The 13,098-nt window shown below is 43.9% G+C and overlaps 1 protein-coding gene across 2 annotated transcripts in view; it reads right to left on the bottom strand.

Moving 5' to 3' along the window:
* The window catches only part of KIF14 (kinesin family member 14), a 109,665-nt gene that overhangs the window by 16,668 nt on the left and 79,899 nt on the right, over window positions 1–13,098 (bottom strand). Inside the window, exons 20-25 of one of the 2 annotated variants that reach the window (XM_077277757.1) lie at window positions 12,968–13,061; window positions 5,712–5,856; window positions 4,595–4,695; window positions 4,257–4,351; window positions 3,162–3,407; window positions 325–509 (exon numbers count right to left, since the gene is read on the bottom strand). In XM_077277757.1, the coding sequence (XP_077133872.1) occupies window positions 325–509; window positions 3,162–3,407; window positions 4,257–4,351; window positions 4,595–4,695; window positions 5,712–5,856; window positions 12,968–13,061 (866 nt within the window). Of the gene's footprint in view, window positions 1–324; window positions 510–3,161; window positions 3,408–4,256; window positions 4,352–4,594; window positions 4,696–5,711; window positions 5,857–12,967; window positions 13,089–13,098 lie in introns of both variants that reach the window. The other variant, XM_077277756.1, reaches the window with a different exon arrangement.

A 13,098-nucleotide genomic window follows, 5' to 3' on the forward strand; every position in this document is an offset into this window, starting at 1 on the left:
TAAATTCTTAATGTATAAGTGAAAAAAATATTATAGAAAATATAAAACAAGCAGTCAGATATTAGTTTTAACAATCCAACCTTTGAAAACCCTATAATTAGGCTTGTTAATAAGATCAGATCATCAATTTTCCCGTTCAGGATATTTATTTTCTTTTTCTTTTTTTTTTTTTATATATCATAAATAAAACACTTTGTCATGCAAATTTGTGTACCACTAATTTAAAAAAAAAAGTCCCAGAAAATCGATCCATCACTAGTGGCTGATAAAACTAACAAAAATGGAGATATTGTAAATGCAAGTGTCGGACAATGTGAAGACCACCTGTAAGAGCAGCTGCAGGTATCCGCCCAGCTTCCTAATGGCCAGCACCAGGCTGTCAGCTAGCCGGGAGCTCTCCGGCTTCTCGAGAAGACGCTCCAACCAATGCTTGCTTAGCACAACCAGCTGCTGGAATGCAGACGTCAGCCGGACGCTCTGGAATTGGGCCGCGCGATTAACCAGGAACACTGGGAAGACAGCAGAAGAAGACGGGATTGTAGGAATCCATGCTGTAGAATATCATGTAAAGGAGTCCTACTAATTCTGGACGTTATCTCCTATGTGAAGAGCCCTGTGTGACGGATCATACACACCTCCACTGCGCTCATTCTCTGTGGGACCGCCAGGGTGCAGTGTTCGGCTGCTCTTCGGCACTCCCATAAAGAATGAAGGCAGTGGAGGTACGCATGAGCAACCACCGCTCCAGTTACATGGGGCTCTACAGAGAACCGGCTCTCGGCATCAGTGGGGTCCCAACAGTTGGGATGTTGCCCCTCCTATAGATGGGGGATAACTTCCAAACTCGGTATAACCCCTTTAAAAGGAACTGCATAAATAATATTCCCAGAATGTGCATGTACAGGATATCTAGATGTTAAAGGAGTTGTGCACTACTAATTAGTTTGAAAATGGGTCCAAAAATGGGTCCAAAACAAAACTACTAGCCTTCTGGACTCCACTGCTCTAAAATGTCTGCCATTGCACTCTGATGTCCTGACTGTCATTTTCATAGAGGGCATCAGGTGACCTCGGCAGCCAATCAGCAGCCAAACTCCTTCCAGGCCGGGAGGGCTTCCGAGGGGTGTCCACCAGCTCCGAAGGAAAAGTGACCAATGAGGTGAATCAGTGACAGAAGAATGGCCACCACTGTCCACTGATGCCCCCACCAGAAAAGGAAGGTAGGAGGCCAGCAGGGTGGAGGAGCAGATGGGAATCCGGTAGACAATTCTATTATTTGTTAGGACAGCCATTGGCTAGTTTTCAAACTAATGATAAGTAGTGGACGACCCCATTAATCTTAAAGAAAACCAAATTCACAAGGCCCCCTGTAATCATCTGACTAATGACAAGCTGTGCCTTCCTTACTCAGAACGCTCACTCCAGTCAAGGAGCGGAGTAAGATTTGTAGCGAGGTGCACACCACTTGTCAGACGCTCCTGGTTCATTGAGAAGCATGCACCTACTCATGAATCAGGAGCGTCTGACTCCTAAATGCCCTCCATCAAGACTGGCAAGATTCATTAAGACATAGTATCCGACTTAACAAGACTGGAGAGATTCATTAAGACGTATGCTGCGATCCATCAACACTGGCGATTCTCTCCCCTTGTCTTGATCAGGTCCGTGTTAGAGTTAGACACTTGCGATTCATTAAGACGTGCACAGCTCTTGATAAATGAGGGGTATCTGACAAGTAGCGTTCATCTACATGCGCCACCCATAATGCCACCCCCACAGTTTTACTCATTTTGACGGGGCGGAGAGAAACTGTTGTGAAAATGCTAAAAGTTGCCACATTTTTGCACAGCTCCTAGTTATAGCAAAATTTTGTGATTTTTTTTTTCTACGCGATTTACCCCAGAATTCTGGTGAAATTGTTTTGATGAATCGGACCAATATTTTTACTCAAGAATGCTAAAAATATACGGCATAAAAGAGGCCCATTGCAGGAGGAGGAGTGCGCAGAAGCTTGCTACACATGGCAGTTACTAATTATTTAGAGAAGTGGTCAGTGGTCTACAGTGCAGGGTCACAGGCACAACATAGTGCTGCCTTAGTGCCGCCATCATGGTGTTCACACATACTAATCATTTATTGGGGATGTTGTTGTGTAACTTCTGTATACTCTCCCAACATCTGATTCTCTCTGGAATAGACCCATCTTATGACGTATCATTGTGTTTTTTAGAGAATAGTTTGTGGTGCATGATGAATCTGGTTGTGGTTTTGTAGGTAATAACCCCAGCAATATTGACGATTTATCAATATCAACTACAAGGGTGTCTGATTGAGCACCCCCAGTAATCAGCTGATTGACTGGGGTCACCGATCACTGGCTTTTTCTTTACCAAGTGACAAAAGGTGACAAACATCATGGTGGCCATTAGTAAAATCCAAATACACAGATAGGCAGCAATACATTGCCTTTATCACGGAAGAACTTCCTAGGAAGGACAATTTTATCAAGAAAAGCAAATTGACATCTCATAGCCTTAGGATAGACCCTGTGTAATCATGGAGGAGCCCCACAAATTGCAGGTGTGTCACAATGTCTTTAAGAAGGAATCTCTCATCCCATGCAATCTTCTCTATGTTATAGTGCTGCTGATTGCTGGAGGTCTGCATTTCTGAGATCCTCCTCAATCAGTCCAAACACCCGTGTGAGCTGTGTGCACAGAGCAGAGCAGGGGCTCAATATCTAATGGTCCATACAACGCTCTGCGAGAGCATTACGGAGCCATAGACTCACTATAGAGCCCATACATGATCATGAGAGGAGCACTTCAGGGCGGTGGTTCACTGATCAGTGTGGGGGTAAGGACCTCGATAACCGCCAATCAGTAAGAAAGAGCAGCCCCTAACAGATAGAAAAATTATTTTAGCCAATCATCACCCCTGTTTTACCACGCACAGTGATTTTTGCTATACTGTAGCATGAGACATGGCAGCACGAACGTTGCCCCCTTCATTCAGCCGATTGTGGGGTTCTGAGTGTAGGACACCCAACAATAAATGGATCATTGTTCATGGGGGAAAAATAAGACAGTTTGGTAATAATCCTAAATTCATATTTACAACAAGAAAATACAAGATGTAGCATAAGATGGCTTTACACTCACAGGCATCAGTGCTGTCATCGTCCTGCTGTTCATAAGCCCCAGACAAAGCATGGACTCCAGTGCACACAGTACGCAGACAGCAGATCACACTGTCCGCTATGTTACTGTCATCTGCATGACTGCGACTTAGGGAATCCAGGGCAGATCCGATGAGATCCTTACAGATCCCAGGAAGATGGGAATCTGTGGGGTTGGAGCAAACACTGCTGGACTTACTCAAGAAACTGCTCGATTTGTTCATTAAACCTATAGATAGACATAGAAGTATAAAAGACATTACAGTGTGTCTGCTCCATCTGCACATTCAGCAGAAAGGTTACAGATCAGTATCTAATTTAGCAGAAAGTGTGTGTGTGTGTGTGTGTGTGTGTGTGTGTGTGTGTGTGTGTGTGTGTGTGTGTGTGTGTGTGGCCGGGTTCACATTTGCGTTGTGGGGCTTTGCGGAGGGCTTGTTGCGTTCCCGTGCGGTCTGCGGGCGCGTCAAAACAATGCATCCGCATGTCCTGCATACCCAATGTTAAAGATAGGTACGCTGGACGCATGCAAAAGTATGCGGAAGTAGACGGGGCTTAACAGAGGCTGCATGCTAATTAGCCCCACGAAAATGTGAACTTAACCTAAGGGAGTGGACAAGAAAGAAGAGTACAGTTGGTACATAACTGAGTAACTGCACACGAACACCGCCATCTGCCGGTCAAAGGCGAACGTAAAGAAAGAATTATAGTAGTAGGAACCCCAAGAGTGGAAGAGCATGTTCCCGGGGAAGAGATTGAAGACGACACCAGGTCAGATGACATCTGTGCTGTAGTTACTGTATAAAATATAAAATGCCAGGCCGAGAAGGGAAGAGTTGGCGCCAGAACCTGTGCCATGACAGGTCATGTGGCTGTGAGATGGGCTTACAGCCACCATCGCCACAGAAAGGTCTGAGAGTAGACAAATGGTTGAGAATATCTGAGCTATGAGGAAAATCCGTGACCATCACCAGTAGAAGACCGTAAGCAAGGCAAGTATAACAACGTAATTTGACAAAGGTTTATAAAAGGAACAATAACCCACATTCATTCCAAAATAAAATTTGACCTGAATACTAACCCGATGAGTGTCCAGATTGTAAACTTTGAATAGGGTGGACCCGTATCTCATAAAGACATCCAGAAATCCTCTTGTTCTTCATGAGACTTTTGCTCCTTAAAAAAAAAAATATCTGAAATTAAATAAATCTGTATGTACAAGTCACATTCAATCAATGGAAGCTCTGTTGTGCTCTCAAGTGTTGCCCACCGGCCTTCCACCCTTCCTAGGGTATGTAAGCGGCTGTCATGTCCAGCACTAGTAGAAGCCTGGACCATAAAGCTGGACATGCACACTGCAGATCTGGCTGCATTTTCAGGTGTTAAACATTGTTAGTGGACCATCATGCCGTACTTTACCTGCGCCTTGAGAAATGGGACACTGATGATTTAGATAAGTCTGGCTCCCATTCATCTCCTGGGTCATAAAAGATGTCATCATCCTTTGCACTGCCATTGCTCTATAGAGGGAAACATCACAGCTATTTAGCATTTAAAGAGAAATGGTCACCTCCAAAACCACTGTTACCTGCAGTTCTAGTGTTAACCCCTTCCCACCATGGACATTTTCAGTTTTTATCTCCCCTTGTTCCAAGAGCCATAACCTTTTTATATTTTTCTGTCCGTATAACCAAATGAGGGCTTGTTTTTGCAGGACAAGTTGGAGTTTTGAATGCCCCCATTCATTTTATCATGTTATGCACTGGAAAGCGGAAAAAAAATAATTCAATTTGAGTTAAAATTGCAAAAGAAGTGCAATGTCATAATTGCTTTTTTGTTTGCCATGTTCACTATATGGTAAAACTGACCAGGCAATAGGATTCTCTAGGTCAGTACGAGTACATCGATACCAAACATGTATAGTGGTGAAAAAAATTGGGAAATTCGTGAAAAAAACCCCCAACTTTCTTGTGTCGCCATTTTCTGAGACCCGTAATGTTTCCACTTTTCAGGATCTGGGGCTGAGTGAGGGCTTACTTTTTGCGGCCTGAGCAGATGTCGTTACTGATGCCACTTTGGGGTAGATACAATGTTTCCATCATCTTTTACTGCATTCTATTGCAATGTTGCGGCAACCAAAAAACCGTAACTCTGCCAATTCAATCCTTTCTCTCATTACGCCATTTACTGATTGGATTCATTTATATTAGATTTTTATCTGACTCTTGAATACAGCGGCACCAAATATGTGTACTTTTTATTTTAAGCAGGGTAAAAGGGGGTGGGTGGTTTGAACTTGTTTTATTATTTTTTTTGTATTTCAAAAACATTTTTTTTTTTAACTTTTCACTGTAAAGTACTGTTCGTACTGTGTAATAATCCTCCTTCCCCTTATTCTTAGTCTTCAGGTTTCCTATAACATTATCTGTAGACACTGTGAGGAGATCTGTAACGGTTGGACACATCCAGATGCATTTGCGCAATCGTTAAAGTGTATAATTATCACTGAACCGTTCTCATCAGGCTCGTCAGTCACCTCGTACAACTCCTTCATTGCAGCCAACTTGTACTCAAATTTCTCAAGACTCCAAAATGTCACAATGCCCAACTTGAGATTTCGAACCAGGATCTGTACAGAATCTCCAGGCTGGTTTTCTTTATCTGTATCAGATATATGATGCCTGGAAAACAATAGATGTTTATCATGAAAAATGACAAGCAAATTTAGCAAAGATAGATATATATATATATATATATATATATATATATATATATATATATATATATATATATATATATATATATATATATATATATATATTTATTTATATATATATATATATATATATATATATATATATATATACACACATACCTATATATATATATATATATATATATATATATATATATATATATTTATATATATATATATATATATATATACACACATACCTATATATATATATATATATGTATATATATATATATATATATATATATATATATATATATATATATATATATATATATACATACATATATAAAAACAAGTGTGTGTGGATGCATATCAACGATGACATCATAATAGGTTACAATGGTGACGGTGATGTCTTAATGGTTGCTATGGTGACGATGTCATAATAGGTTGTAATGGTGACGGATATGTCATAAGTTGCCACGGCGACGATGATGTCAGAATGGTTGCCATGGTGACAATGATGTCATAATAGGTTGCCATGGCGACGATGTCAGAATGGTTGCCATGGCGGCGACAATGTCATAATGGGTATTTGGGCATGGAACTATGGGATGGAGAATGTGTGATGGGTATATTGGCACGGGACTATGGGATGGAGGATATGTATGATGGGAATATGGGCACGGGACTATGGGATGGAGGATGTGTATGATGGGTATATGGGCACGAGACTATGGGATGGAGGTTATGTATGATGGGTATATGGGAACGGGACTGAGATGGAGGATATGTATGATGGGTATATGGGTACGGGACAGATGGAGGATATGTATGATGGGTATATGGGCATGGGACTATGGGATGGAGGATGTGTATGATGTTATATGAGAACGGGACTATGAGATGGAGGATGTGTATGATGGGTATATGGGCACAGGACTATGGGATGGAGGTTATGTATGATAGGTATATGGGCACAGGACTATGGGATGGGGGTTATGTATGATGGGTATATGGGCACGGGACTGAGATGGAGGATATGTATGATGGGTATATGGGCATGGGACTATGGGATGGAGGATGTGTATGATGTTATATGAGAACGGGACTATGAGATGGAGGATGTGTATGATGGGTATATGGGCACAGGACTATGGGATGGGGGTTATGTATGATGGGTATATGGGCACGGGACTGAGATGGAGGATATGTATGATGGGTATATGGGCATGGGACTATGGGATGGAGGATGTGTATGATGGGTATATGGGCACGGGACTATGGGATGGAGGTTATGCATGATGGGTATATGGGCACGGGACTATGAGATGGAGGATATATATGATGGGTATATGGGCACGGGACTATGGGATGGAGGATGTGTATGATGGGTATATGGGCACGGGACTATGGGATGGAGGATGTGTATGATGGGTATATATTGGCACAGGATTATGGGATGGAGGATGTGTATATGGGCACAGGACTATGGAATGGGGGTTATGTATGAAGGGTATATGGGCACGGGACTATGGGATGGAGGATGTGTATGATGGGTATATGGGCACGGGACTATGGGATGGAGGTTATGCATGATGGGTATATGGGCACGGGACTATGAGATGGAGGATATCTATGATGGGTATATGGGCACGGGACTATGGGATGGAGGATAATCATTATAATTTGTTATAACTAACCACAGTTAGTTACTATGCCCAGGCAACGCCAGGCTCTTCAGCTAATATTAAAATAAAAGTAAAAAAAAACTAAAACTAAAAACGATAGGTCACAGGTAAAATCTATGCTCAGTAAAAAAAACAGATTTTTACATTTTTGAGATAGGAAATGGCAGTTGGTGCTCATAAAGTTCTATGGAAAGGGCAGGGGGAAGAGAAAGTTGCTCCCTTCTAGTCCTCACTCCCTTCTACATAGGAGATGGCAGTTGGTGCTGATAAGATTCTATCTCAGGAATGTAAAAATCTGTCTTAAAGGGAACCTACCACCCCGTTTTTTAAAAATTAGATAAAAATAGTGTGAAATAGGGGCAGAGCTGGGCTTTACATTAGGGCCTTTTCGGTGCCTTTACACCCCCGTTAGGCTGCCCAAATACCTTTGTGAAGTGGCCGTTTTCTGCTGTCACTCAAGTGGGTCAGGTCGGATGGGCGTGGTCACAGCGCTGTTTGTCCCCCAGGATCCTGCTCATCATTACGTTGGTGGCGTAGTGGTGTGCGCATGTCCAGCAGGCGAATCCACTGCCCAGGAGATGAATAACGGCGCGGTCTTCGCTATTCAGCCGTTTACCGGTGAGCGCGGCCATCTTTCCTGTGGCCGCGCCTGCGCAGATGGAGCGCTCTGCTGCCCGGGACTTCAGGAAAATGGCCGCCGCGATCTCCATCTGCGCACGCGCGGAATCCCGCGGCCATTTTCCTGAAGTCCCGGGCAGCAGAGCGCTCCATCTGCGCAGGCGCGGCCACAGGAAAGATGGCCGCGCCCACCGGTAAACGGCTGAATAGCGAAGACCGCGCCGTTATTCATCTCCTGGGCAGTGGATTCGCCTGCTGGACATGCGCACACCACTACGCCACCAACGTAATGATGAGCAGGATCCTGGGGGACAAACAGCGCTGTGACCACGCCCATCCGACCTGACCCACTTGAGTGACAGCAGAAAACGGCCACTTCACAAAGGTATTTGGGCAGCCTAACGGGGGTGTAAAGGCACCAAAAAGGCCCTAATGTAAAGCCCAGCTCTGCCCCTATTTCACACTATTTTTATCTAATTTTTAAAAAACGGGGTGGTAGGTTCCCTTTAACTAAATACAGATTGTACATGTTAAATAAGAAATTTGAAAATGAAAGAGACCTGGTGTAGAGAAAAGCAGATTTAAAAGGTAAGTTATATTACAAAAGTTTCTTATTTTCATTTGTACTATTGATTTGTAAAGAAAAAAATGTATTTAAATGTATTTTAATCCGTGCATATTACTAAAGAGGGGCTAATTAAAATGGTTTTTTTTGTCTGTTTTTTCTCTCCACTGCATTTCAGAGATAGTGGCTTTTGAAGTGTAGGGTGCCCTATATGCAGATTTCCCCATCAACCAAAGGGGTATTAACAGATTATTCTCTGGGGATACTTACCGTACTTTTTCTACTCTATGATGTTGCCCAATCATAAGAAGGCAGTACCATAGAGGAGAAAAAAAGGAACCCCCCCCCCAAAGAAGGTGCAAACAGTCATTTTCAGTTTCACATGATGAGGCTTGATGTGTTACACTTGACCACACTGTAATTAAAGCTGCAGCATGGAATCAGATAACTGATAGTGTGCCCGATATCTGTAGAAGATCCATAGCGTTGTATGTGACAAGCGCTGCTCCCACGATGCTCTCCTCCTCTCCCGGCTCTGTAGTGGCAGGGAGTGAGGAGTTCTCAGTGTGGTCCAGTGAGACACATCATTTCTCACCAGATGACACTGAAAAAGTCTGTTTGGTCATTCTCTGGGGTCGTGTTTTTCCCCCTGTACGATGTGGCCTTCCTATGACTGAGCAGTGTCATAAAGAGGGAAAAAATAAACACCCCCGGAGAAGAATCAATGCTAATCCGCCCTTGTTGAAGAGTAAATTGGCATATTAGGTGCCCCAAACTTCCAAAGCCCATATCCCAACAACGTAGTGGACAAAAACAAGTTTTAATCATCCCTTTTTAGTGATATAAAGTGGACTTTTCACAATGTATTATATTTTATTTTGAACAGTACATAAGGCTGAAAGGAGAGGTCCATCAAGTCCCATCTATAGTCATATCCGGCTGATTCAATGAAAGGCAAAGCCGATATATGGAGGATGTCAGTTGCTTCATATAAAGAGAAAAAAAGGAAATTCTGCCCTGAATGTGGAAATCAGAACTTATCTCTATCAAAAACCCATGTCCAGAAATATAGAAACCATGATCTGTCATATTAAAAGGGAATTTGTCATGTAAAAAACATACTATTAACCTGCAGTTATGGCGATAATCTGAAGGTAATAGTGTTCTGAAGCTGTACGACCACCGCACTGAGAGCACTGCAGCCGATAGGAAATTAGCTTCAATCCTCCCGGCGGCTTCCGGCTTTCAGTTAGAGGCGCACCTTTCATTGCTGAGCCGGCTGTCATTCAGTCAGTGTCGGGGCATAATAACAGCCATTAGTTACTATTTATAATGAGTGGTGACTGAAGTCGCACCGGCTGCACCCCTATGACTGAAAGCCCTAGGCTGCCAGGAGGAATAACGTTAATTTCCTTCCGGGAGCTTGGCTTCAGAACACTATTAATTTGTATATTATAGGAGTACTCCGGGGAGACAAAAAATGTTTGTACTGTCCCTGTCCTCATACACTATAAAGATGAGATGCCCAGTGCACTTATTATCTTTATAACACTTTGTGAGATAGCACTTACTGCATGTGTTGGGGGGACACTCGCTTAGCAACGGGATTCACACATGCACATTTTTCTCACAAAAACAGTCCATGCGGTTTATTATGCAATCATAAACCAGGTTATGAACAGTTCATTACAAACTTCATAAAACACAATAGGCACCAACCGGTGACATTAAGTTGCGGCTTTAACTTATATATACTTCTTATACGACTAACTCACAGTTCAGACACTACACGCCAGTCCTCCTTGACTAGTTCCCGGGGGTGTCCGTACGCCGTATCAATGTCTTTAGTCCTATAGTGCACACGACATTGATTCATAGTCTCTAAACACGGTGGACCTCACTTCGTCCAGTTACCGTGGGAGACCACACAGTTCATTACTGACCCCCTGTAAGTGCACACAGCACCTCATATGCTGGGTTACCTTCTAGAAGCTCCTGCTCCACATGCTGACTCCTGTCAGTCCTCTCTCTCTCAGGGAAGCTGCCGACCTGGGATCACCATCCCGGACAATGCCTTGTTCACTAGGCCACTTGACAGTCCAGATCCTCAGACGGGCTGTAGCTCCCCCAGTCCAGTGCCGTTGCAGACTCTGCATCCACGCCTCTCCATGTGCTCTTCAGGAAGTCCTACTCCCAGGACTTCCAACACAGGCCACTGCGTGTGCTGTTCAGGATGTCAGTCCCCACCTGGGACCGTCCAACACACAAGTCTCTAAGTGCGCTTATCAGGTATCCGATCCTACTCCCAGGATCTCCCAACACACCAGTCATCAGATCCACGGCCTCCCAGTGCACTATCCAGGAATCCAGTCCACACACAGGACCTCCCAACACACAAGCCGTCCAGGATCTACACCGTCTCCATTACAGAGACCACTACACCACCATGTGACCACTCCCATAGATGGGAGGTGTGTGTGGCTAGCTCGACCTGCCCAGCTCTCATAACTAGCCCTGAAAGCCTCCCTTCACAATTATACAAACACTTGTGGGACTACAGGTCCCATAACAACATTACTTCAGGCTTACAGCGCAGACTCCCTCTGCGACACATATCGGCAATTTACAATTCTGCCAGTCACTGTTTCACCATCATTATAACCACAGATACGCCTCCATTCTAATCCTGAGGCGCACACACAGTGCCCCCTAGCTGTAACAGGGGTCACTGCATCACAACTTGTAATTCCATGTGACAGCAGCTGCTCCTCACTGCTCCCCCTCCTGTCAGGGACATTACATCACACACCAGGGTGCAGCTCCCCCCTGTAAGTAACAGCCAGTCCAAGCAGAAGGGCGTAGCCACTCCCCTTGTTCTCTACAGAGAAAGCGCTATTTTCAGGAGACTGGCAGATAACAGCGGATAGCTGCACATAATGTCCCAGAGGGGTGAGCAGCTCCTGTCACACCCGCCCACTCATAATGTTTGCAGCTGATGTGAAGGGGCATGGGGAGGCCTGCCCCTCAGCTTCTAGGAGCAGCCAACCCCTGATAATTTCTCTCTCACTGCAGGGCTACTAGCAGGGAGCAGGCCACCCCATGTCTTCTCAGCCTGGCTGTTACTCACAAGGGGGAGCAGCACACTGCTGTGTGACGTAAGTTCCCAGACAGGAGGGGGAGCAGTGAGGAGCAGCTCCTGTCACACTGAATTACAAGGGTTATAAAGATCATAAAACTGCACTGAGCATCTCATCTTTATAGTGTATGAGGGCAGGGACAGTGCAAATATTTTTTATCTCCCCAGACTACCCCTTTAAGCCCATATCTTCAGGTTAATAACAGTTTTGTGACATGACAGGTTCACTTGAAACTTCTTGAGAAAGGCAACCAGGCGCTTATTTATTTTCAAAGAATCAACCAACACAACAAATAAAGCAATAAAAAGCCAAAATGCAGACACACTTACAAGAGTGCGTTATTCTATGTATGATCTGGATTCATAAGGCAAAAGACTGTCCATTCACTGCAAATCCTACAAGTAATTGACCTCTAAGGCCCCTTTCACACATCAGTTTTTTGCCATCAGTCGCAATCCGTCGAATTTTGAAAAAAACGGATCCGGTGACTGATGCCGCCGGATCCATTTTTTTCTCATAGACTTGTATTAGCGACGGATGGCCACACGTTTCATACGTTGTTCGCCGGATTCGTCAAAAATTGTTTGTCCGGCAGCCGGAGACAATGGACATAGTAACGTTTTTGTGTCAGTCGAAAAAACAGACAGCGATGGATCTATCGCCGTCCGTCGTTTGCTAGAATGGAAACCTATGGCGCAGGATCCGTCAAATGACGGAATCCGGTGATGGATTCCTTTTTTTTTTTTTTTTTAACTGAGCATCCATTTAGCCAGATCCGCTAGTCGGATCCGTCCAAAAAAATTGATCCATCGCATCAGTTTTTCACAATCTGCGACGGATCCGTCGAGCCAACGTATTGTGACTGACAGCAAAAAACTGATGTGTGAAAGGGGCCTTCGATAATAAACTCTGGGATACTTAGAAGTAGTGAGAGGAATTCCTTGCATGCATTTTCCTGCCACTCATTTGCGTGAAGCCATTTGATGCTTTACGGTTTGGGTCCCATCACCACTTCTGGTGATAGGACAGTCATTCTGATGTACCAAGCAACAGTAACAGCCCATGCATGCAATATGCACTTACCTACTAAATATAATGTTCTTCTTCAGTCTGGCACTGATGGTGTTCGCTTCCTGAATCATCACAGACAGTTTTAAAGCGTTCCAAGTCGGCTGAACTAGAGGAGTAAATGGTACATTCACAACTATAAAAAA

This window comes from Ranitomeya variabilis, chromosome 8 (assembly GCF_051348905.1).
Source record: "Ranitomeya variabilis isolate aRanVar5 chromosome 8, aRanVar5.hap1, whole genome shotgun sequence".
NCBI classification, from domain to species: Eukaryota; Metazoa; Chordata; class Amphibia; order Anura; family Dendrobatidae; genus Ranitomeya; species Ranitomeya variabilis.